Source organism: Styela clava, chromosome 3 (genome assembly GCF_964204865.1).
Source record: "Styela clava chromosome 3, kaStyClav1.hap1.2, whole genome shotgun sequence".
Lineage (NCBI taxonomy): Eukaryota > Metazoa > Chordata > Ascidiacea > Stolidobranchia > Styelidae > Styela > Styela clava.
In genome coordinates, this window is record NC_135252.1 from 5,734,708 (window position 1) to 5,747,125 (window position 12,418).

Genomic DNA, 12,418 nt, shown 5'->3' on the forward strand with positions numbered 1-12,418 from the left:
ACCAAACTATCAACCTTGGATAGCCCAAAAAGTGTGACTAGGCATAAACTAGACTGAAGAGAAGATCTAACTTAAAACCATAGAGTAAAAAAACCACAACCACAACATTCAATTTTAAATATCATTACACTGTTACAATTGTACAACCAGTGAATGCCATAGTAATTTTCACGACTGAAATCAAGGCCGATATATTTAATAGAAAACAGGATAAGCCAGTTAAACTGACTCGACGGTGCGGCGCATTGTGATAAGCGTTAGGATTAAGCTTGCCACATCATTTCTGATTACCCTGCATGGCTTCACAGGTACGAATCCTGTAGGGTATAATTATGTGCGAGAGGATTGCTGGACTCATCATAGCCGTAGGGTGATTCACGTAACCAATGGTCACCATCAAGTCCATGCAACTGACAACAAAGAAATAACTGGCTAACTAATCCCATACTGACATGCCCGACATGGACTCGTATCCGGACGAGATGCTGTGGTGTGCCATACTTCCATATGACAGTATGATCAAGCTGTATTATCGGCTTTCCCATTCCCTGGAATTTCTCCTTCTATCTAAGTGTGATAATGACAATCCCAATAGTAATCAAGCATATTGTTCTAAGAATTTAAATATACAGATATAGTTCCAGTAACAATAGACTGTTAGAAAAGAGATTTGCATAATACAGGTAGACGGGTCTTGTGTGGTTTCTTACCACAATAACTTTTAGTGTAGCATATGCAGTATATGATGTGATTATGAGTTGTGACAACGTAGTGACATAATTTTCGGATGACTTAGTCAGGTGGGGGTTAGGAATAACACAAGCAAAAAAGGTTTTATGCCCAGCCCACTAGACTAATATTGTTACTTTTGTAAGTTTGTTTAACAATTATTATTCTCACACAAATTTTGCTTTTTCCAGGGGCATGCTTGTCAGCTTGGAAAATTCCAGTGATTAATAACCACATTCTGACATTCAATATTGCGATGATACAACTCAGCAATACCTGAATACTGCACTAACCTGATACAGTGATAAGTAAACATTATCAAACCATTGTCTGTTGGTCAGTCCTGGTCTATTGTGATCTTCTGCTATTTCTGTATTCTGATACCTGTAGGCCTATATCATTCTTCGACTTATACAGGATTGCGTGTGAGATCTCATACTTTCATCTCTGCATTGAGGCATTTGTTCGCCTGCTACTGCTACACCACCAATTGCCGCTAAATTAATTTCGGATATTACTTCAATTCATGATAGTTACGGCTGACTTGATTTGTGAAAATGAAATCTACTGATATTTCTTCTCTGACAGTTCATCCGACATCGGTCGCGTCATGAGAACATTTGCAGAACTGCGATTCCAGGCGCCCACCAACTTGCTCAAAACTGCAGAAACTAGTTCTGTTGCAAGCAGGGGTGGTTATCCGGATAATGCTGATCGGTTGAACTGGATTTTTTATTACCTTTTGAAACAACAACAAGGAATGGAAAAATACAAAGAATACCAACAACAACATAATAACAAAACGTACGTTCCGTATCCAATAAATAGAAGTAAGGTTAGCAAAATGCGATAACAGCTGTAAAAATATTCCGCTGAAAATTCAACTGGAAATTTTGTAGACTCTTCCTTACGAAACTTCGGCTGTGTTACGACATTTCAACGTAATTATTTGATCAGTTCATCATCAATCGATCAGTTCAATCAATTGTAATCGATGTTCTAACTATCCGGTTAACGGGTTAACTGACCAGATAAAATACAAATATACGAATACATATATCAGTTATCCTAATTTTATTTATAGTTAAAGTTTATTTTTGCGCAAACATAAAGTTAAAACAGGCAAATGGGGAGACACCTGGAACTCGTCCAACACCTGTAATCAATTCAAAACGTAATATGCCTAATGTGCAGTTCAGCGTTCGTCAAAATTAGATAGACTTGTCCAAAAATCAATAGATATGTAAATCCTATCGTATCCAGATCCCTAGTCACAAGTCAAATCTAGTCACTACCGTTTCTGATTATACTAGATTTTATAAACAATCGTGAAATGTATAAAAAGGAGTATATACTACTACGGTTAAGCCAATCTTATTTTGAAAATCATAAGTAGTTACGTTGGCATCAATAAGGCCTATTCCAAGTGGGGTTGGGATTCTGGGGGAGAATTGAAAATTTCAAGATCACAATTTTCTGGGATTAAACAAATTTGAAAAAAGTAGGCTACTAACATAAGCTGAAAATTTGATAAGTACACACATTTATTTCCTGTCAGAAGGATGTTTCTCCAACCCTTGACCTCATAAATATTTTTCGATTCTTATTTTGTAAGATTGCGCTCACAAACCAGTTTGAATTTTCATAAAAATAATTTTGTTTCAAACTATTTAGCCATCCGCTATTCGAAATGATAGCTGACGGCTAGTCTATTGAAAAAATTTTTGGATTTACGTTTAGTTAACTGCAATTAAACTGAAACTCCACGAAAGACCAAAATGACCATTGAGTTATTTTATTTATACCCAAGTTTTGGAATCACAATTAAAAAATGACAAATAAATAGCAAAAACCACGAAAACGATGTAAGCCTATATCGCCATGCCTGAAATTCTGTCTTTGTGAGTAGTCTCTGAGCGGATTTCTAATGTTACAGAAGTAAACAAGAAAGCCGGTGACATCGTATCCTTATATAAAAGTTGTTTGGACTCGTCATTATAATCGGAAAAACTTTGGATGAAAGAAAAGTGATTTTATTAAAATTAAAAAATAATATTTTTGAATTTATTTTCAAAAAATCATTAGCAGACACTATTACACATATATATCTTAAAACAAACGCTGCTATTTTACTGCTGGGTAAATATATTATTTTAATTTAAGTATCCGTATTTATTCAAATTACTTATTCGTGTTTACAAGCAAATTCAAATATAATAAAATTTTAGTATTGACCACAATTGATTTAAGTTCAATGTCTAAATCTTAGTATATATTGATCCGACGAGCTAAATATTACAACACAAATTGTAATTACGAGTTCAATCGTATATCATCGTATATGATAAAATGGATCAAAAAAATATGCGTAAAATGGAATATATATATATATGTGAAACAAAATATAGAAAAATAACCGAAAAAACATTAGTAATCCGGAGGTATCAAAAAGTTGTCAGTTTTCCGTAGGATGATCCCATCTTATCATGGTATGATATAAAGACACATTTGCGGCACTCATTACTGTCGTATATGTTGTTTCTGAGTTAAATACCGGAGGTGTCGACATAACCTGAAAAATACACATTTTGCCGAACAAGCGTATATATCAGACACGTTCTTACCATAAAATAAATCGATAACAAAATAATATTGATTTAATTGACTAAAACAGACCTTATAAAGATTATCAGGATTCATTTTATCTTGTCCAAATTCACTCATGGATTTTACTGCAGCATCTCTCCTGTGATCTGTTGAAGGTGGCGTCTTCCAAGGGTCGTAGTTTGTTTCAACAACAAACCATCTGTGATAATAGTGATAATTAGACTGGCAGCGACAAAGTTTACTAAATTCTAGATGATCAGAATAAAATTCGCTTTAAATAAAAAGCAAATACATTAATTAGGATATATATTATCGTTAAGTCCAGTGGCCCCAGAAGGTGAGTTTCCAAATAAAATTGCAAATAAAAAATGTATCAGCTTTCTTACACTCACTTATGAGAAGTATCTATCATCCTCGTAACATTGACTGCTCCCCATCGATCCCGAACTACTATGGCCCCTTCTTGTGGTTTCAGTCCACCCACTATGAAATAAATCGGTGCAATGGTCTTTGCGTTTTGTAGCATGTCTATTGCAGATTCATAGTTATCAGCCTTTGTAACGACCTATGAAATCAGTATATATTTCGTTGTAATTTAATCACCAAAGGAGAAAATTCCCTACTAAATATGGAAAAAAGTGATTGCTATTACAGGACCTTTTATATATTTGTGAATCAATGTCAATAAATTGCATCAAATCGTTTTTTGCAATAGAACATACTTCTCTTGCCATCAGCATTGTGGGCCATGATTTTTCCAAGGCGGCCAAAATATTCTCCCATAGAAACCCAGTGTTACGCTGATCTCCAGACAGGGAAAATTTGTTTGGCTTTGCTGCCGTCAACAACCCGACATAGCCAACGTATGTTGTTCCAATAAATACAGTCTGCGAAACAACTTACAGTAAATGTTTGCTATGCCTATGAATTAAAAGTACTGTTAAAAAATTTGCAAAGTTACAGCAGTTTTAAGCATAGCCAATAGTTTAATGAACAACTCTTAATTTATTTGTGTATTTTGTGTAGTTAGTGGGAAGCACTTAATTCACAAACCGCCGCTGTAAGATATTGTAAAAAAATATCACGGAGGAAAATATATGATGGGAAGCAGGTTTGAGTATATACATATGTTTTGAGTAGTGTTTGCAACTGTCTTATGTTGTTCACAGGTGTTTACATAATAAGGTCGCAATAAAGGTCATGCTACAGTAAGTATTACAATATTTCAATAATTAAAGTGATGACACAAGTGAAACAATCTAATTGTATGCATTGGTGATAAAGGAAGTTTCATTAAACCAAGCTCAAATCTTGGTGCGTAACATGCAGTATAAATATCCATATTTCAACATAAATCATTAAATATGAAAATGTTTGGTTTTAGCATAATATTTCTTTAGTGCAGGGTAAAGATTTATGCCATCATCATATTTACATTTTAAATATTTTTTTTATTTACACTTTCAGAAATATAAGACAAAGATGGCAAATGAATAAAACTATAAATTTGAGTTGGGTTGCGCGAGACTAACTTCCTATCTTTTCTCTATGCCTTTATGCTAGTGGATCCGTATGCGTATACTGCAAGGATAACGTAGCTGGAATAAATATGACTATTCTATTCAATTAAAGAGTCCAGCTGCACACTAACACAAATGTATTTCTGTAACGTTTCGTCCGACCAGAGTCAGACTTCCTCAGACAAGCAGTTTACAACAATGGCTCTGTTGGCTGTTGGCTTGTCTGAGGAAGTCTGACTCTGGTCGGACGAAACGTTACAGAAATACATTTGTGTTAGTATGCAGCTGGACTCTTTAATTGAATAGAAGAAAAATACTATGATTGTTTTTCCAGAATATGAACAATAGAAAATAATCGATGGTTGTAATTTCTATTTTAACCTGAATTTTTTTAGATTTAATTGATACAATATTAAAAAATCAACCAACTTCTCCACTTTTGTGAAATTCTATCTCGGCAGTTATCTTCCGCAATTCATCTCCAAGTACGTAGTCAAGATTTCTCGCGTGAATTAGCCCACCATTTTCATCAACTGTGACAATGCTTGTACAAGCTCGACCCCTACATTGAAAAATATCGTGCTTTAATAAATTGTAAACAGCTAATATCAAGCAAAAATATTTACGACTTAATCTTACTTGAAACGATTTGAATTCCATGCTGATAGGTCATAAGCTAGGTTTTCTAGTACGAGGTCGCCCAATTTCATGTTGTAAAAGTTACTGATTCCTCGTATTTCATCGCCATATGGATGAGGAAAATATCTTTCGAGATCTTTAGCTATTACTTCAGCCAAAGCAATCAATTCCTCGTTTTTGACGTATTCTCTGGATACAAACAAATAGTTTTTATAGGCTAACCTATCACAATTGATTAAATTTACTTCCATAATGTCAAACAATGACATTCAAGAAGCGAGACTCATAAAATTAATGTCGTTATTGCGATTTTTATTCCGTGTTTTGTGCAGAAGTTTGATGTTTACCCCCAAGAATATTTTGCGCTCTAATGAGCCAGCTTCCCGGAAGTTACTTCAACTTAAATAAAACTGAAAGCTACGTGGTTTTGATATTTCTATTGGGATTTATACACAGTTTTACGTAACTAAAATGTTGCATAATTTTGTACATACGTTTCAATTTTGTTTCAATGATATAGGAACGGTGTATAGGAATATATATATATATATTCTCTATCCGGCTAATTTTAGTTTTACGAATGTGATCAAGTCATATAGCATGAGAATATTTACTTCAGAAGTGTGTCCATTACATCTCGCAGAAGAGATACATCAAAATTCTTCAATACGGGTTCCCACCTGAACAAAATGTTTCATCTTAAAAATTGAATTAACGCCGAACAAATTTTTTTAACGTTACTTATTTTATAAAGTTCATTATAACGAGGAATCAATTCCATGCTAAGCACTTTGCAATATCCTGTTGGATATATTAAACGAACAAGAGATTCGAATGAAATTAAAATCCTCTCAGTAGCACAGACCAAACAATAGCCGTTGGTAATGTAATTCGATCAGATTTACATAATGTTAGCCTACCTTTCCAATGGATCGGCGTCTAAATTTACTTTGAAACGTTTGGCTGGCAGTGCGTCTTTGCACGTAGAGCTTTTCCAGAGACACAAAGCGATGACAAACACATTTAGGAAGCCCGAAAATCTCATTTCTAACATTTGTTATTTTTGTATGACAGTTGTACCTACTCTGTGATATCAGAAAGAGTTCGCTACCACAGTAAATAAATATTGCAGACAGACAGTGAAAGTAGTAAAGAGTGAAAACTAATTGTCAATGCTGTTGTAATAAAAAAAAATGGCCATTCCACCGCTTTCACTCAAAAACTCCTTCTTTACAATGTTTTCCGCCTGGATATCTTGTGAAAGATATCTTAAAATCCTCCAGAAATAGACGTACAAAGTGACTATTTGTAAAATAAGACGCTAGCCCAGAAAACCACAATCAATACGATAAAAGTATATTTTTTTTGTACATAGCCTAGTCATCACGGGCATCACGCTTTGTTGTATTGATCTCCAAAGCCGGTTAAAAGTTCATTTTGAGACGCATTCAGTGCAATGCTTTATGATTATAGAAGAGAGCAATGCTCAAATATATGAACACGTAAGCTAATTTTAAATTTAAATGACGTCATCGGACAAAAAAAAAATTCTTACAGAGTCCACAGAGTTTTTTTGAATAAATTTTTTCACAAAAAGAAGAATTCTAACAAGATATTCATCATTAGTAAGCTACTAACATAAACTGAAAATTTGATAAGTACACACATTTATTTCCTGTCAGATGGATGTTTCTCCGACCCTTGACCGCATAAATATTTTTCGATTCTCATTTTGTAAGATTGCGTTCACAAACCAGTTTGAATGTTTATAAACATAATGTTGCTTCAAACCATCTAGCCACTTGTCATTTACAATGATACCTGACTGCTAGTCTATTGAAGAATTTTTTGGACTTACGTTTGGTTAACTACAATTCAACCAACTGAAACTCCACGAAAGACTCAAATGACCATTGAGTTCTTTTATTTATACCTAAGTTTTGGAATCACAATTAAATTGCAATTCAAGTTTACAATCACATTCGCATATAGTGAAACTTTGAAATAAACCACAATTGATTTAATTAAATAACTAAATCTTAGTATTAATTGGACGAGTGAAATATTAATTAACACGTGAATTAAAATTAGTGGTCACGTCTTATATCATCGAATATGATCAAATGGATCAAAAATTATGCGTAAAATAGAATATATATTTGGAACAAAATATAAAAAGATCAGAAAGAAAATTAGTAAGATCAACAATCAAAAAAGTTTATCAGTTTTCCGTAGGGTGATCCCATCTTATCATGGTATGATATAAAGACATATTTGCAGCACTCATCACTGTCGTATATGTTGTCTCTGAGTTAAATACAGGAGGTGTCGACATAACCTAAAATATATATATAAATACATTTTGCCGAACAAACGTATCGGAAACGTTTTTACCATAAAACAAATCGATACCAAAATAATATTGATTTAATTGACTCAAACATACCTTATAAAGATTATCAGGATTCATTTTGTCTTGTCCAAACTCATTCATAGATTTTACAGCAGCATCTCTCCTGTCGTCTGTTGGAGGTGGGGGCTTCCAAGGGTCGTAGTTTGTTTCAACGACAAACCATCTGTGATAATTATGATCATTAGACTGACAGTGAAAAAGTTTATTTAATTCTAGAATCTAGATGATACCAATAAAATTCGCTTCAAAACCAAAACCAAACACATTAATTACAATATTATCGTTGAGTCCAGTGGTATCAGAAGGTAAGTTTCCAAATAAAATTGCAAATAAAGAATGAAGCTATCTTTTACTTACTTATGAGAAGTATCTATCATCCTTGTAACATTGACTGCTCCCCATCTATCCCGAACTACTATGGCACCTTCTTGTGGTTTCAGTCCACCCACTATGAAATACATTGGTGCTATTGTCTTTGCGTTTTGTAGCATTTCTATTGCAGATTCATAGTTTTCAGCGTTTGTTATGACCTATAAAATAAGTATATAATTTCATTGTAATTCATTCACCAAAAGAAAAAATTTCTGACTAACTATGGAAAAAACTTAGCTAGCAAGGTAAAAATTTGACTGCAGAAGATATTTCAAGACAGTTTTATATAAAACTATTATTTATCAAAATAAACCGTAACTTATATATGACAATAATTTCCATTTTTGTTCACTTTGAACCGTTGCACATTTGATGCCCAAATTCATACAAATGTTCCAAATTGTTGTTACAGGACCTACTATGTTATGCGAATAAAACGAAAGTAGATATACTTAGCGGAAAATAATGCTTTCGTTAATGAGACAAATATTAATTTGCAAACCATTTTATGATTGCTCTAAAGCCTATAATAAACATATATCTTAAAATGATGCCGGAAACGAATTACATGCAATAATTCGATTTGTATATTTAAATAAAAAATTAAATACAATCGTTTTCGCAATACAATGAGTAATCGTGTTTATATAAATACTCGTTTTCAGAACATACTTCTCTTGCCATCAGCATTGTGGGCCATGATTTTTCCAAGGCGGCCAAAATATTCTCCCATAGAAACCCAGTGTTGCGCTGATCCCCAGTCAGGGAGAATTTGTTTGGTTTTGCTGCCGTCAACAATCCGACATAACCAACGTATGTTGTTCCAATAAATACAGTCTGCAAAACAACTTACAGTAATTGTTTGCTATATATATGTTAAAATACTGTTAAAAAAATTGAAAAATTACAGCATTTTCAGCTTAGCCAATAGTGTAATGAACAACTTTTAATCAGTGTGTGTATTTTTGTAGTTGGTTGAAAGAACCTACTTCACAAACTGACGCCGTGCTTTAAAGTAGAATATTGTTAAAAAATCACGATGGAGATTTTAGGCTGGGAGTTAGGGTTTAGTATATATTATGAGTAGTGTTCGCAACTACCTTTCATGTTGTTCATAAGTGTTTGAATGACAAGGTTGTAATAAAGGTCACGATACAGTAAGTATTACAATATTATAATAATTGAAGTGGTGAACAAGTGAAACAATCGAATTGTGTGCTTTGATGATAAATCAGATTTCATCAAGTAAAAGCTTAATCGACTGTGCGCAACATGCAGTAATAAATATCCCTATATCAACATAAATCATTAAATATAGAAATATTTGTATTTAACATATTTGCTTCAGCGAAGAGTTTTACAACATAATCATATTTAGATTTCAAAGATATTTCTGATTTACACTTTCAGAGAAATGAGACAACGATGAAAGAATAAATGATAATATACGATTGTATTCCAGAATATGAAGAATAGAAAATAATATTCGATGGTTGTTATTTCTATTTTAACCTCAAGTTTTCTATATTTGAGATACAATATTGAAAATCAACCAACTTCTCCGTTTTTGTGAAATTCTATCTCGGCAATTATATTCCGCAATTCATCTCCAACTACGTAGTCAAGATTTCTCGCGTGAATTAGTCCACCATTTTCATCAACTGTGACAATGCTTGTACAAGCTCGACCCCTGCAATGAAAAAAGCGCACATTAATCAATTGTAAAAGCTGATATCAAGCAAAAATATTTACGACTTAATCTTACTTGAAACGATTTGAATTCCATGCTGATAGGTCATAAGCTAGGTTTCCTAGAACGAGGTCGCCCAATTTCATATTGTAAAAATTACTGATTCCACGTATTTCATCGCCATATGGATAAGGAAAATATCTGTCGAGATCTTTCCCTATTACCTCAGCCAAAGCAATCAATTCCTTGTTTTTGACGTATTCTCTGGATACAAAATTAAATGAATAGTTATGACTCATCACAGTCAATTAATTTTACTTTTTTACTGGGTTTTGTGCAGAAGTTTGATGTTTCACCAGAAATATTTCGCGCTCTAATGAGCCAGCTTTTCGAAAGTCACGGCAAAAAGCTACGTGATTTTGGTATTTCTATTGGAATTTATATACAGCTTTTCCTGTAACTACAATGCTGCATAATTTTGTACAAACGATTTCGTGATAATTGCATATCACAATAAATTCACTTTTGTTTCAATGGTAGAAGCGGTATAGGAATATATATATATACTTATCGGGCTAATTTTAGTTTCACGAATGTGATCAAACCATAATGCACACAAATATTTACTTCAGAAGTGTGTCCATAACATCTTGCAGAAGAGATACATCAAAATTCTTCAATACGGGTTCCCACCTGAACAAAATGTTTTATTTTAAAAATCGAATTAACGCCGAACAAATTTTTTCGACGTTACTTATTTTATAAAGTTCATTATAACGAGGAAATAATTTCATGCTAAGCACTTTGCAGTATCCTGTTGGATATATTAAACGAACAAAGGATTCGAATGAAATTAAAATCATCTCAGTTTATCTCAATAGTACAGACCAAACAATAGCCGTTAGTAATGTAATTCGATCAGAGTTACATAATGTTAGCCTACCTTTCCAATGGATCGGCGTCTAAATTTACTTTGAAACGCTTCGCTGGCAGTGCATCTTTGCACGTAGCGCTTTTCAAAAGACACAGAGCGATGGCAAACACATATAAGAAGCCCGAAAATTTCATTTCTAACATTTGTTTATTGTACGTCAGTTGTACCTAATCTGCAATATCAGAGAGAATTCATTACCGCAGCAAATAAATATTGCAGACAGACAGTGAAAGTAGCAAAGAACTACAAAACTAATTGGCAATGCTGTTGTAATCAGAAAAAAAATGGCAATTCTACCGCTTTTACTCAAAAACTGATTCTTTACTACGTTTGGCGCCTGGATATCGTGTGAAAGATATCTTAAAATTCAGCAGAACAGACGTACAAAGTAAAAAACCCAAAACCAAAAGTTTGTATTTATCTTTGACTCGCCAGTATGTTGTCTACCATCCGTCGCGGTTCACGGCGTTGAAACAACTGAGATTTGCCTATGCGGAACACGAGTTCGTCATAAAATATTAAGTACACCTCCGATTTTCGGACGTACGGGCAAGCATAACCGTATTTACACAAAAGGTTGAGGTCACGACATAGGTTTGCCTAACAAACTCAACAGATAATATCAGTATTTATAGAGAATTGATTTATAAATTGGCAATCTGTGTAATTTTTATTATCAAACAATGTGAATATTTACCCGAATTAAGGACGGAACCCGTGACGTATGACGTAACTGTTGATGCAGAGTAATGACAAAAACAAATCCGCGCCGCAGTTTCGTGCTTTGGCTGACGGTTATTCGATGTTTGTTTCATAAAACCGGATACCACGCAGTTGTGCTAACTGTACCCAGTATTGGCATCTTGTATTTTGTAGAAAAAGATGAAAGCTCAAAAAAGTATAATAAATGTGATGAAAGTAATTTTTTTGCACGCTTTGATGTATGGATCTTCAAGTCGGGTAGAAGTAGAAGTCCAATGATTAGAGTATAAAACAATAAGAAGATACCAAGGGTATGTAATTAAATGTCCCGCAATATTGGTTTCGTCTTTTGAGATAGACGATTTCGAATTTTAAAGTTATTATTTAATTTTAAAATAGCGTTTCTATATAGGGCCTAGAGCACGTGTAACCTTGCCTACCACGAGTACAATAAACATAGCCTGACATAAGCCGATTTCCCTTTGCAGTATACGGTCGCCTAATGTATGTGTATAGAACAGACCGGGGTGTGGCACCATGATCCAAACGCCCAACATTTAAAATTCCTTGAGCTATTTATTTACCAATGAGGTTACTGCATCTCCGGTTGAAGTCACAAAGCCCAAACGATTACATAAATATGTCGCGAAAAAAAATGACAATTTTTGGCCACATATTTTATTGTCAAGCTAAACTGGACGGGATACACCGGCTGGACATATATACTACCGGATAGTTAGAAATCCCTCATCCTACGATCCCACAATAAAATTCATGCGTAATGGTCGACAATAGTAACCACTTTTTATATT

At 33.8% G+C, this 12,418-nt stretch overlaps 2 protein-coding genes across 2 annotated transcripts; both read right to left on the reverse strand.

Annotated features, from left to right (window-relative positions):
* Window positions 1-47: 47 nt before the first annotated feature.
* On the reverse strand, window positions 48-6,689 carry LOC120343495 (N-acylethanolamine-hydrolyzing acid amidase-like). Its single transcript, XM_039412695.2, has 8 exons — window positions 6,416-6,689; window positions 6,110-6,175; window positions 5,496-5,684; window positions 5,286-5,418; window positions 4,059-4,223; window positions 3,729-3,901; window positions 3,406-3,535; window positions 48-3,301 (listed from the first exon to the last, which is right to left on the reverse strand). The coding sequence occupies exons 1-8, from the start codon at window positions 6,547-6,549 to the stop codon at window positions 3,185-3,187; spliced, it is 1,107 nt and encodes a 368-aa protein (XP_039268629.2). The 5' UTR covers window positions 6,550-6,689; the 3' UTR covers window positions 48-3,184.
* Window positions 6,690-7,552: 863 nt separating this feature from the next.
* On the reverse strand, window positions 7,553-11,755 carry LOC120343494 (N-acylethanolamine-hydrolyzing acid amidase-like). The gene is made up of 8 exons (XM_039412691.2): window positions 10,914-11,755; window positions 10,598-10,663; window positions 10,046-10,234; window positions 9,838-9,970; window positions 8,953-9,117; window positions 8,266-8,438; window positions 7,942-8,071; window positions 7,553-7,833 (listed from the first exon to the last, which is right to left on the reverse strand). The coding sequence occupies exons 1-8, from the start codon at window positions 11,045-11,047 to the stop codon at window positions 7,717-7,719; spliced, it is 1,107 nt and encodes a 368-aa protein (XP_039268625.2). The 5' UTR covers window positions 11,048-11,755; the 3' UTR covers window positions 7,553-7,716.
* Window positions 11,756-12,418: the final 663 nt, after the last annotated feature.

Bases quoted from the DNA above. Each gene is read 5' to 3' on its own strand.
- LOC120343495 (XM_039412695.2), bottom strand. From the start codon at position 6,549: ATGTTAGAAATGAGATTTTCGGGCTTCCTAAATGTGTTTGTCATCGCT. The intron at 5,419-5,495 runs GTAAGATTAAGT...TTTTCAATGTAG, and splicing joins TGGAATTCAAATCGTTTCAA to GGGTCGAGCTTGTACAAGCA. The intron at 3,536-3,728 runs GTGAGTGTAAGA...CTATTATCACAG, and splicing joins ATGATAGATACTTCTCATAA to ATGGTTTGTTGTTGAAACAA.
- LOC120343494 (XM_039412691.2), bottom strand. From the start codon at position 11,047: ATGTTAGAAATGAAATTTTCGGGCTTCTTATATGTGTTTGCCATCGCT. The intron at 10,235-10,597 runs GTAAATATTTGT...TTTTGTATCCAG, and splicing joins GTTATGGACACACTTCTGAA to AGAATACGTCAAAAACAAGG. The intron at 7,834-7,941 runs GTATGTTTGAGT...TATATATTTTAG, and splicing joins ATCCTGATAATCTTTATAAG to GTTATGTCGACACCTCCTGT.